Source organism: Labeo rohita, chromosome 15, assembly GCF_022985175.1.
Source record: "Labeo rohita strain BAU-BD-2019 chromosome 15, IGBB_LRoh.1.0, whole genome shotgun sequence".
NCBI lineage: Eukaryota > Metazoa > Chordata > Actinopteri > Cypriniformes > Cyprinidae > Labeo > Labeo rohita.
In genome coordinates this window covers 30,481,759-30,495,204 of record NC_066883.1, presented here as the reverse complement: position 1 = coordinate 30,495,204, position 13,446 = coordinate 30,481,759, and the positions used below count along the sequence as shown (strand labels likewise).

Sequence of the window (13,446 nt, the reverse complement as noted above, 5' to 3'; positions counted from 1 at the left end):
TAAATGGTATAGTGTATAATGTTACAAAAGCTTTTCATTTCAAATAAATGCTGATCTTTGGATCTTTCTATTCATCAAAGAATCCTGAAAAAAAATGTACTCAACTGTTTTAAATATTGATAATAATAACAACAACAATGATAATAAAATGAACAGCAAAGAGCATATTAGAATGATTTCTGAAGGTCATGTGACACTGAAGACTGTAGTAATGATGCTGAAAATTTAGCTTTGATCACATGAATAAATTACATTTTTAAATATATTCAAATAGAAAGCAGTTATTTTAAATAGTAAAAATATTTCACAATACTACTGATGTTGTATTTTGGATCAAATAAATGCTGGCTTGGAAAGCAGAAGAGACTCTTTAAAAAACATTAAAAATCTTACTGTTCAAAAACTTTTGAGTGGTAGTGTACTTAAATATATTATTTCAGTTAGATGCCAATGCAACATTTCTAATTTACTAATTTATTTTCTAATTTTTAATTTTTAAAAATATTATTTCAGTCACGAAAGCAATATTTATTAGTTTTAGTTTTAGCTAACAATAACGGCACCATTAAGGCTTATGCATAGTGCGAAAAGCCTTTAATTGTCACAGTTAAAAGTCTTAATTTTGTTTTTCCTTGTGGCATATATTTTTAGCTTTGTGACAGCCATTTCCAGAACTTTAGCTGAACTTCTTTTCGACCGCAAACCACTGGAGGGAACACTTTGATAATTCATTAGTGTGAAAATTGTTCTCTGATACCGCTCACACTGCTGTTAAATCTCAGTAGATAATAGCCGCTTGGGAATATTAGAAACCGAAGGAATATTGCACTGGCTAAATCAAAAAGACACTGAGAAGAGCAGCTGTGGACTCGAGAGAAGGCTGAAGAGAAGTTTCTTGAAAAATTAATCATGTGTGCATCAGTTTTCTATTAGTGGAATATGCATGTACCATCCCAAAGGGGATTCTCAACCGCTTTTTAATGGACAGTCCTTATTTAAAGAGAGAGAGAGAAAGAGACAGAGACAGAGAGCGATTACTCTAATCCATTCAAACACTCCTCTTGCTCACAGTTGACCTTTTAGCCTTTTAGTATCTTCAACTAACCCCTATCACATTTTTAATCTTTGTTCAGACAGTCCATCAAAAAAGCAGTCATCCTCCTGAGTAAAAGAATCTATTCTTTTAAAGAGAAGAAATATGTTTTGCATAATTGTCGATGTGGGTAATGAGATAAGACTAAAGACCAGGAAGTAATCAGTTTACAGGCTAACGATTGGAGTGTAAGTGGATCTCGTGAGGGAACTGCATCAGCCTTAGTGTCTCCTAGTCCGATTCTGTTTGCTCAATACTGGTGTCTTTGCTCTGACAGATGCATTAAACCACAGTATGTCCATTTGTTTAACCGGGCCTGGGGCTCCGATTTTCTGAATCAAACCACAAGAGACGCCTGAGCAAAATGCCTCATTATGCTGTTGCCCAAATGCTGCCACCAGCATAAGATGTTTTGCTTCTACCTTACTTGATATGCTCTATCTTATTTAAACAAACACACATTGCTGAATATAATGGACATTTTTTGAAAACCTCTATTTATCTATACAAACAACAAGACTATGCAATGTTTGCCCGTATATGACAGTAGACCATAGAGCATTTCTCCTGGGAATTAATGGCACAGAATTGGCCTTGGTTATATGTACTGACACAGAGGTCATGAATCACCCTTGACCTCCATATGCCTCTCTGTCAAAGCCATCCTTCATTTGCCCATCCCCCTGTTAGCTTATGTATTTTGCAATGTCTTTATTGTGGGAATTATATTTTCTCATTATGTAAATGGTGGGGGGAATTGGGCCCTAAGGATATTGGCATTACTTTAGCATAATATGTATGGAAAACCTTTTAAACCCCCTAAAGCCTGCCACCCAAATAATTAATTTATGGAATGTGCAGCTCGAACATTTTGACTAGCATCTCATAGGGAAACACGGTAAATCAAAAACCGAGGAAATGTTAATAGTTTAATTGACAGCCCCCAAAATATAGTTGAAGTCAAAAGTTTCCATACACCTTGCAGAATCTGCAAATTGTTAATTATTTGACCAAAATAAGAGGGATCATAAAAAACGCATGCTATTTTTTTTTAATACTGAGCTGAATAAGACATTTCACATAAAAGATGATTACATATAGTCCACAGAAAAAATAATAGTTAAATTTATAAAAATGACCCCGTTCAAAAGTTTACATACACTTGATTCAAGCATTTTTGTGTATTTGAACCCTTTCCAACAATGACTTTATGGTTTTGAGATCCATCTTTTCACACTGAGGACAACGGAGCGACTCATATGCAACTATTACAGAAGGTTCAAACGCTCACTGATGCTCCAGAAGGACACACAATGCATTAAGGGGCGAAAACTTTTTGAATTTGAAGATTAGGGTCAATTTAACTTATTTTGTCTTCTGGGAAACAAATATCTTCTGTAGTTTCTGAAGGGCAGTACTAAAAAAAAAAAAAAAAAAGATATTTAAGCAAAATAAGAAAAATGTACACGCACAATGTACAAAATGTATGTAAAGAACAATCCTTCATTCTGTTCACAAGTTTTCACCCCTGGCTCTTAATGCATTGTGTTTCCTTCTGAAGTATCAGTGAGGGTTTAAACCTCCTGTAATAGTTGCATACGAGTCCCTCGGTTGTCCTCATTGTGAAAAGATGGATCTTAAAATCATACAGTCATTGTTGGAAAGGGTTCAAATACACAAAAATGCTGGAAATCCAATGAGTTTGTTGGACCAGAAGGACTTTCTGATGAACAGCAGGCAATTTAACTGGACAAACAAGTGACTCATGAACAACTATCCCTAAACAAAACCAACCAAACAAACAGCTGTGGATCATTCAGGTAACAACACATTATTAAGAATCAAGCATATGTACACTTTTGAACGGGGTCATTTTTATGAACTCAACTATTATTTTCTCTTGTGGACTATATGTAAATGTCTTTTATGTGAAATATCTTATTCACTAAATAAAAAATAACATGCGTTTTGTATGATCCCTCTTATTTTGGTAAAATAATTAACATTTCGTAGATTCTGCAAGGTGGATGTAAAATTTTGACTTCAACTGTATATCATAGCTCTGATTTTAACAGTGGTATTTGCAAGGTTATATTATTGTTAATATAAATTGTATAAAACAATTGAACTAATTTAACTATAAAACTATAACTAGCAGTAGTTTAAGATTAGGTTCTCTCGATTTCCTCACTCTCCAAACTAGTATAAACGTAGCCTATATTTCCAAATACGACAGCTACTACAGTTAGTTGTATGCTACTATAGTATAACCATGGTAAATTAGAGCAAGGGAATATCCTGACAAAAATCCTGACTATCCTGACTTTTTTTTTTTTCTTTTTTTTTTTTTTTTTGGTGCGGCTCAGAAGGGAACCGCTATGACGTTAATGCCACTCCGTTATGATGCTGTTATGAGAGGATAGAGTTTCCGTTGTCACGGATTAACTACAAATCCGCCAGCAAACCACCCGCTTCTCTAAAGGAAAACCTGCGTGCTAACGCGCTTTACTAGCTGCTTCCAGTTGTGGTTACCATGGAAACGGAACTTCTCCCAATTCCTCAGTTCTTACCTTTTCCCTCAGCGGAAGGTGTGGGGAATGGGGATGACACTTGAAGTGAGGAGAGATAAGCCAACAAATCAGTCTCGAAGTTGTAATGTCAGTCAGTGAGAAAGAAAATTACTTAATGTTAATGTTTTCGAAAAAACGGAATCGGTTTTTTAGATCAAATAGCGACATTTCTTAGCAATCGACTCTTTTGAATCGGTTCACAAATCGATTTGAATCTGTCCGAACTTCATGATTCACTGAACCGAGCGGTTCTGAGAGCGTTCCAATAATGCGCATGCGCAATGACTAAGTAAACATGCAGGTTAGTGTGGATTTCAACGACGAAAACTTCGTTTTCACTGAGGTAATGTGTCGTTCACACTGATATACTGTTCAGAAAAGTGAGTTAAATGTAGTTGTTTACCGACAGTGACTGAAACGGAGTTTATGTGGAGTATGTTCCAAACGTAACTGACATTTTAGGTGAGGCGATGAATTTTTGGCGGTTTTTTCAGTTGGCCATTTTGTTAGATTTTGTTTTAGTTTGGTGTTTGGCTCTAGTTTGAAATAACAGTGATGTTTCATGGTGTATTCATTTTTATTTTAACAGATGATTTTTACATCAGCTCTCATGACCGAGTATTACCACGTTTTGTTTCAAGAAGAACAGGTCAGTGATCATATTTTGATAATTAAGCATAACGGAATTGTGTAATTTAAGCAGAAAATAAGGATGTACAAGTTTTTTCTCCCACTATGGTTTATCCATCTTTAAGGCCTAAGATTGTCACGTATTTGGAAATATAGGCTAAGTTTATACTAAACAAGGAGAGTTTGGAGAGTGAGGAAATCGAGAGAACCTAATCTTAAACTACTGCTAGTTATAATTTTATAGTTAAATTAGTTAAATTGTTTTATACAATTTATATTAACAATAATCTAACCTTGCAGATACCACTGTTAAAATCAGAGCTATGATATACAGTTGAAGTCAAAATTTTACATCCACCTTGCAGAATCTGCGAAATGTTAATTATTTTACCAAAATAAGAGGGATCATACAAAATGCATGTTATTTTTTTATTTAGTGAATAAGATATTTCACATAAAAGACATTTACATATAGCCCACAAGAGAAAATAATAGTTGAGTTCATAAAAGTGACCCCGTTCAAAAGTGTACATATGCTTGATTCTTAATAATGTGTTGTTACCTGAATGATCCACAGCTGTTTTTTTTGTTTGTTTTTGTTTAGTGATAGTTGTTCATGAGTCACTTGTTTGTCCAGTTAAATTGCCTGCTGTTCATCAGAAAGTCCTTCTGGTCCAACAAACTCATTGGATTTCCAGCATTTTTGTGTATTTGAACCCTTTCCAACAATGACTGTATGAATTTAAGATCCATCTTTTCACAATGAGGACAACGGAGGGACTCGTATGCAACTATTACAGAAGGTTTAAACCCTCACTGATACTTCAGAAGGAAACACAATGCATTAAGAGCCAGGGGTGAAAACTTGTGAACAGAATGAAGGTTTGTTCTTCACGTACATTTTGTACATTGTGTATGTACATTTTTTTTATTTTGCTTAAATATATTATTAGTTTATCTATCTCTAAGGCCTAAGATTGTCACCAAAGCTGAATAAATGCTGCTTGGTTTGTGACCTTTTGTCGCCATCCAGTGACTACAACTAGTAACCGCAACTTGAGATGAAGAGGCGTCAAAATTAAAAATGCAAGTCGTTTGAACCAGCTTATGTATGTTAAATTGGCCTACATTTCTTCGTGAATTTAACCCCTTGACATCATCCAAAATAGTTTGTTTTACAAAACCGTACGCTCATTTTTATTTATAGTCTTCGCTGTAGGCCTACATATGAGGAGTGTTTTGTTTTTTGAAGTTTTTTTGTTTGTTTGTTTAAATCCTTTTGTATGGGTGATTTGATATTAAACAAAAAAAGTCAGGCTTGTTCCCGCCCGGTTTCGAACCGAGGACCTTTCGCGTGTTAGGCGAACGTGATAACCACTACACTACGGGAACTGAGCTGTGCTGTAAAGGGGGTGTGACGTCATTTAAATCTAGTGGTTTCGGTTCCAGTAGAAACGCTTGAATATATTTCATTTACGTAGCGCTTACCACATGACAACATATGTGGCAGACTTGTAAATTGTGAATGAAAGATTATGTGTTTCTTATGCCCTTGCAGAAACCAGTGTTTATGATATTCTACAATACGTGTGGTCTACGGGTATATAGTCTTTTAAGCAAATCAAAAGTGAAAATGTAAAGCAGTTTAGATGTCACTGAGAGTTGCACGCTATCAGTCTATATATTTGAGCTTGACTGGAATGGTAGTTTGCTGTTTTACACATTAAACTTTTCTGAGTGATCTGAAAAAGACTTAACCACGTGGGACTGTGTACACATGGCAAGCAACCACTATTATTAAAGTATGTTTCAATATTTAAAACAAAATCGGAAAATAAGGAAGAAACATATTCTAGAAACTCTAGCCCACTGATTTTCTTAAGGCAAAACTACTGAAAAACACGTTCCCAGAACATAGGTTCTGGCAAGATTTTTAAAGTTCTGAAACGTTCTTCCAGTGACGTTAATAGAATGAACATTCAGTGCTGTCTGGTCTTTAATAATGTTCTCAAGGCGTTAGCACAAAAACATTACTTATACATCGGTCATGGAAGTTGTTCGTCGTCGTCGTCGTCGTAGTTGCTTGTTTCAGAAAGAGAACAATTTTTGATTGTAAATGAAATGTTCCGTTCACATAACCAAGAAAAACCCTTTTCAAGACATTAAAAAAACTGGACGTTTTGAACGTTCAGACAATTGGAACATTCAGAAATAACTTAATAAGAATGTTAGCAAAACGTTATTAGAAGTAAAGTGAGTATTAATGTTTTTGTCTAATATATCGTTCAGATATGTCACCAATAAAACTTGAGAATGTTGAAGTGAAGCTGGAGTCAGTGTAACTACTCTAAGCAAGTGTTGATCGATTTTGACATGTGAATTAAGTACATTTGTCTTAACTTTATTTGCTCCTGTAGAAACAACGACACAACCGGGAATTGGTGCGCGTCGCAACTGTCCATTTTTTTACTGGAATCGGGGATAAATAATTCTGTTCGACTGTCCCGATTGATTACTCGTCAAGACTCTTCACGCTGGAGCCCGCGGGAATGGATGAGCATGGTGTTTATGTGCTTTAGGATAAACGACTGCCTATAAAGCTGGCGAGGCCGCTCTCAGGGCCATAAATACGTCCACAGATTGTCTCGAGAGCGCATCGTAATCCTTGTTGATAGTCAGTTGCCGGGAAGAGTAGCTGCAAGCAGACGATTCTCCTCCAATAGATGTCAGTCAAATAACCGTCGGTCAGGCTTGCAGGGATGCCAAAGTTGGCACTACTCCAATTATTTCTCTTTTAACGCCGATACTGAGCACACTATTATAACCTAATATGAAAAGTGTAAAAAGTCAGGAAAGAATCAAAAAACGTTTTGTAGAAATCTAAAATGATGTCGGTTGACACCGTGTCACTAGATGGCAGTAAAACTCCAATAATAATTCGTGTATCACTATGCATATCCAAGAGTTGTGTGGTCAAACTCACTCATTGCGTAACGGGACAATGCACCTCATTCATTCTGTGGTAAATGTTTAGTACCAAGCACTCCTTAGTCGTTTTAGGAAAGGAATGTGATGTATTTCTTTGCTAACGCTTGATGCATTTAAACCCTTGCGTTTATTAAAATAGCATATTAGTAGCAAGTGTCTTTTTAAAACGTTTCAGAAAAGTTGCTATTGTTTATTGTGTGATTTTATGTTTGCTATAGCATTATGATTCTAGTGGGGTTTCCTTCGTCTTTGCATTGTTTTATTATTAAAACCCTCCATATTAATGGATCGATTTACCTATTTATAGACTTATTTTACAAAATACTATGGTAATCTTAAATTTCCCGAGTATGTACATTAAGACATTAATTCAGAAGCCGAAATTTGATATTGGTGTTGGTCTCTAACATTTAGAATTTGCAGATTGATACTTCAATTGTTGTCTGTTGCAACAATACAGAAATATTTTAAAAATGATTAACATTCGAATAATTCAATATTTATTGGTTACTTGGTTAGATTATCAATGAAATAGTTTTTCGTTTTTTGTTTGGTGGCTGCAGGAGACGGATTACAAATTCTCTGACTCGGTCTAGTGTGGCGAGGACATAAAATGCAGTCTTGGCTGTGCAACAAGCACTTCAATTACTAAATACCCTTTCACTCAAAAGAACCGATACACAACATATGAATGAATCAGATTTATTATGGGATAGCGATGGATTTTTATGACTGACGAACAGACGTGCTAGATCAGCACAATGTCTTTCCCCACAGCGGAGTTTTAATGAGAGAGTTTTTCACTGTTGCCCAACGATCAGCGTCTTGTGGCTTGGGTCTCGTTTTACTCACAGATTTTTTTCAGTGCTTGTTTAACGTCCGCTAGCACGACATATCCAGACACCGTTTTACTTTTCTGCTTTGTAGACAATCGTCTCGACTATAATCAGTTTATTACCTGAAAACGAAAGAGATAATGATAAATCCTGATATTGCAGTTCCAGTTCTCGAGATGTGATCAAACGTACTTAAGGAAATGTTAGTTTGACATTGTTAGACGTTTGCTAATGTCATTCGATTGGAACACTTCCCCCGTTATGTGTCATTTTCATAAATAAACTTGTTAACTCCGATACTTTTAAAACCATTTAAGCCTGACGTGATATTATTAACGTTGTTTTATTAAAGCCATTTTCAATCGCCATTGATTTCACAGTAATCATACATTGTTGCTGTTGGACATGGAGCCTCACCACAGATGTGTAAATACTGCTCGCCAAGCAAAGCCTCAACCTACTATATATTTTCTACAGTATGCGAATTGTTGAGTAACTTGCAGGGGGATCCACATTTGTAAAGGAATTTCAATAGGAAATTTTCATCGGGAACTGTTGTGGTTCGTCTCAATCAACCCAGATTGTCTTGTAACGCCTTAAGGACTCAAACCTTTTAAATAAACACTTATATTTTGTGATATATTTAGATAAATTAGCCCAATTGACCGCGCAGTGACGATTCGAACAAAAAGTGTTCTAACGCTCTACTGTTGCTATGGTTACCGCCTGCGCGGGATTTCAAGTGCTGCAATTACCAACTTGTAATTTAACTTTTAAGTGTTTAAACTCCAGTTGAAACGTATACTGATCTGTAAAAAAAAATATGTTGGGCTACTTCTTAGATACACATAATCGAGACTGCACAATAAACATCCAATGCACAGTGTGCAAACCAGCAGCTGTTAGGTAAAAAATAAATAAATAAAATAAGCATCGCATGCGGTGTTTGCAGCAGCCTGCTCTACCCACTCTCTTTGCCGTGAAGCCTGTGGTTACGGAATGTTTCCGCTCGTTTGAAGCGGAGAGGCTGGGCAGAGGGAGTCGTTGGCAGAGTCTCCGCGGATGTGAAGAATGCGCCCGTGTTCGTTCGGTCTCCCGTTACGCGCGTCTCCTCAGAGGGGCAGTGCTCGCTGGGGCACCGCTGCTTTTTCTTCCTTGTGCTGCCTGCCTGCTATTTTTCCCCGCGTAATATTTTCTGCCAAACCAACAAGCATTATGACTTTGCCGAGTTAAATAATGCCGTTAGCTGATGCCAATATAATTATATTAATTAAATGACCGGGGTAAATCGGTTTTTATGGTCGTAAAAACCGGATTAATATAATTCTTAGCCTTCTGACAGTGCTCAGCATATTTTTCTCAACATCATTCTTACTTGTCCCAATTCTGAGTAATGAAAAAGGCCTATAGTAAAAATGTTGCAAGTTTTTGATCACGGTTGTTTTTTGATTATTATTAATTCGACTGAGTTTGGTTACTTTTAAAGTATAAAACGGCATAATTTTTAGTTACCAAAGGGTATTTCTATTGACCACTCTATTATAATCACAGACATTATATAAAATAATTCAGCCTGTTTCACACGCTCCAGTATTTGCACTGTTTTGATTTTGAGTTTGAGGAGCAGCCGACAGGATGTAGCATTGATAAATATCCCTGTTGATCACTTGATTGATTACCTCGCGCAAAGGTCACGCGGGCGCGCGGTAATTTCCTTGTGCCCGCGGCTCCCATTTCACTTTCAGTCTGGCGCGAGAGCCCCCGACTTTACAAATTATGTTTTTATTTTAACCCTTCCCTCCCCTCTTTAACGTCGCCGAATCTCGCCAACGACCTCTGTGTGCTGTACATCAAACGACAGAAGAGGGCAAACCTTTAATTAGGTTGGAGTATTAATCACAGAAGGTAAACTGTATCCTCTCTTTTTGATGGGGTTGAATTTAAACCCGACGACAAGCTAATAATTTAGCCGCATTTCCAAAAGGGTTCTGGCCTCAATTAATTTTCAATAATTACAGCCCACGGGGTCTTGACTGATCCTCACACCAGTGCGCCAGCTATACGCCATCTCTGGCCGACGGGGTCAGAGTATCATCATAAAATATGTACTGTGAAAAATAAGGACGCTGAGATATTGCGAATGGATAAAACTGTGTTGATGTAAACTAATGCCAACGCACGGCAAAACAAAGCTGGACTGCAACTGCACTGACAGCTTTCAAGCCCACTCTCTCTTTCTTTCTTTCTGTTTGTCTGTCTTCTGTTTATTTGTCAGTTGTATTTGGGTCGATGTGCTTGTTTTCCAACGCTAACATTTTATAATTTGTTTCTTGTGCAACATTTGAATACTTCGTTTTTTCACTATCTTTGCTTTCATCAATGAAGTTCCCTCACAACACACTGAAAGAATGCATCGAAAAAAAATAATTGAAATACAAAGAACATTACGTTTCTTTTGATTTGTCAGAAAAGATCAATTAATTATTTAAATTATAGACTATACCCAATTAAATGAATAATGAAACAAATATGATCACTGGCATTTTTGATAACTGTGAGTTGTAATTTGGCAAATGACAATTATGTTTTTGTTATTTTAAGAACCTCTTTATTTTCTGTTATGAATTTTATACAGCCTAAGTAGCCTAGTGTTGTATTTGTAAGTGCTGGTCAGCTCATAGCACAGAGAGGCGTGGACGGCAGCTGATGTTTGTTCTGCACCATTCATTTTTATGCAGAGTGATGTCAGATTAATTGGGTCCGTTTTAGAAATACTTAGCAATCAATACCGCCAGTGAGAGGAAAGCGACCCTTTTAAAGGTTCATGGGCAAGGTCAACATGATGTCAGGCGCTTCTAATTAATGGACAATTAAGTTAATGACCCAAGAGTTTCCAAATTCTCACTCATCTTGAACAATAATAATAAAAGCCAGATAAAATAAAGCCGATATGTTCGTTTTATAATGGAGGATGATATCAAGATCAGCTAAAGGCCTAGATCTAATGCATTTAATTTGTGCATTGGTGATCATCTACAAAAATGTGTCCCAAAGGCATCAGAGATCACTTCTACAAGTTTTATTTGCATTAAAAAAAAAAAAAAAAAAAAAAAAAAAAAAAAAAGAAAAAACTTAGATTTTTTTAATAAATATGTAGAATTAGCTACTTCATAAAAACATTATTTTTTCCATGTCTATGAATGTAGTCGGGCTACATGAATTGTGAGCAAGCCCAGCTCCGCAGATTAATAATTGTCAGTGCTGCATGCAAGAAAAAAATATTCAACGGGCTGCCCTCGGTACCGACTGCCCACGCGCCTGGCTGAGGGAGGGGGAGAGAAGTAAAAGTTTATCATTTTCATAAATTCATAACGATGGTCAAATCTCAATTAAACAACATAAAGCGTTTAATGAAACCGTTTTACAATAGTCATTTACCCGAGCAGTGATTAATGCGTCTTCATTTAAAACACAAAAGACCGGGCGCCTTGGACGCTGGAGACTGCTTCATTATAATTAATGTCTCCGGTTCCTCGTGCACCCGGAGGTCGCGAATAGCTCCGTCCCGCGCCCACTGATCTCTGAAGATCTGACACGAGAGGGATCTCGCTGGCTATTGCAATCTGACAAGATCTGTAATACTCGGGTGATGAATCGTTCCAAACTTTTTTGACGATGCTGGCAGCTCGGGGGTGTGCGCATGTGCGAAGGTGTCCAAACTGACAATGCTGGAGAGATAGTGCGTCTGGGATTGAGAATCACAGAGAAAAAGGACAGAGGAAAAAAGAAAAAGGAGGAAAAGATTCGAGAAAAAATCCGACAAACCCACGCCGAGAGACGGGCATCATGAGGTCCAAAGGCAGGGCAAGGAAGCTGACCACTGGTAGGTGCAACATCTCCTTTTTAGCCCTTTTCAACTGCCATCTTGTCCATGATGCATAGAAACATTTTAGTCACTAAACAGTTACAGTCAGCAGACCCCAGCGGTTTCAGTCGCTCGGAAGAGATGAAGACAAGCTAAACGCGAACCGCGGCGAGCGGTCGGACATTGCGAAGCTCGATTCGAAACTGGCATAAAAGTTGCGCGTCCCGCACAAACTTTTTTTAAACTATCGCATGCTGTAATCGCGTTCTCTATTCAAGCCCCGAGCGCCCCGGCGTTCGATAAAACAACACCGTTCGTGCATGTTTCTACGGCTCCGGTCACATCAATTTGCAGCCGCGACTTTGAAAAGACAGCTTCGCCTATAGTCGACAACGGAAAGCCAGCTGCGGAGGCACGCTTTTAAATGCAAACAGGTAGCTTACAGCTGATGTTACGGCAGGCAGTCCAATGAATTGCATATATGCTAGATTAACAGGACTGTGACTGTAAAAAAAGTGCTTTGAAGTATTTTGATATGTGGACTTTAATATCCTACTCTTTTTGTTGATTCCGCGTGTGCAACAAGTGATCAAATCCCGTTATGAATTTTTGTTCCGGTATGAACAGCCCGGAGAAATGTTTTTGTTTGTTATGGCTCTCTAAACGGTCGACTGTAATCTTAGCTTTTGATTACGGGTTGCCTTAGGCGCTTGTTTGACTTGACGTTCAATGCGTGTGTTCAATGCCACGCCACAACACAAGCTCAAACGCCGAAACTGAACATCAAGTAGTTAGTGGGAAGTTGTTCCCCTCCTCACTGCATTTATTCGGAACGAATGTATTTCGCTCAGGTCTGTGAATAATTCGGCCCCCCTCGTGCGCGGTAGGCTGCTGACTCTCTGATTTGAGCAATTTTCTTTTTTGCTGTTTTCCAATAAACGGTCATTGTGGTCCTCGCCACTAAAATCCATGCAAATATTTCCCAGTGTTTAAAAGCATGTTATACTCTCGGGGCAGAGCTAAAAGTTTTGAAGTTTGAAGTCCAATATACTTTCAATAATGAACTCGAGAAATTCATATTTCTTTTATTTATGTGTCTATTCTTTTTTTTTTTTATAGTAGACCGTGACAGCTGGTCAGAAACTTTATTGTTGACTCCATGTGTGAAGGTAACAAAAGAGGCAGTGAAAACAAAGTAAAGGATCATTTTGCTCTTGAATTATTGTTTCCTTTCCTGTCGACAGTACCGTGATGGGCTAGACACTGCGCGCTCCGTCTGGACAGAAACAGGGGTCGTGCGGGTCTTATCCGTTCAATAAACTACCTCTCTAGCCCTGTGCCCTGCCATTGTACAGTGAGAGGGATTTTTCTGCGCACAGCAGCAACTTGTCAAACACGCGTACGTGCACACACGCTCTCTCGTCCACACATATCTAACGCAATTTCACTTTTGTGTTTTCCTGT

At 37.6% G+C, this 13,446-nt stretch overlaps 1 protein-coding gene and 1 non-coding gene across 15 annotated transcripts in view; one reads left to right on the top strand and one right to left on the bottom strand.

Annotated features, from left to right (window-relative positions):
- Positions 1-5,612: 5,612 nt before the first annotated feature.
- On the bottom strand, positions 5,613-5,685 carry trnav-aac (transfer RNA valine (anticodon AAC)). The gene has a single exon. It is a non-coding gene; the product is annotated as a tRNA-Val (tRNA).
- A 5,815-nt stretch (positions 5,686-11,500) lies between these two features.
- The window catches only part of mecom (MDS1 and EVI1 complex locus), a 205,672-nt gene continuing 203,726 nt past the window's right edge, over positions 11,501-13,446 (top strand). For all 14 annotated transcript variants that reach the window (XM_051129249.1, XM_051129247.1, XM_051129250.1 and 11 more), the window contains exon 1: positions 11,501-12,000. In XM_051129249.1, coding sequence (XP_050985206.1) covers positions 11,964-12,000 — 37 coding nt within the window. In that variant the 5' untranslated portion in view covers positions 11,501-11,963. The remainder of the gene's footprint in view (positions 12,001-13,446) is intronic.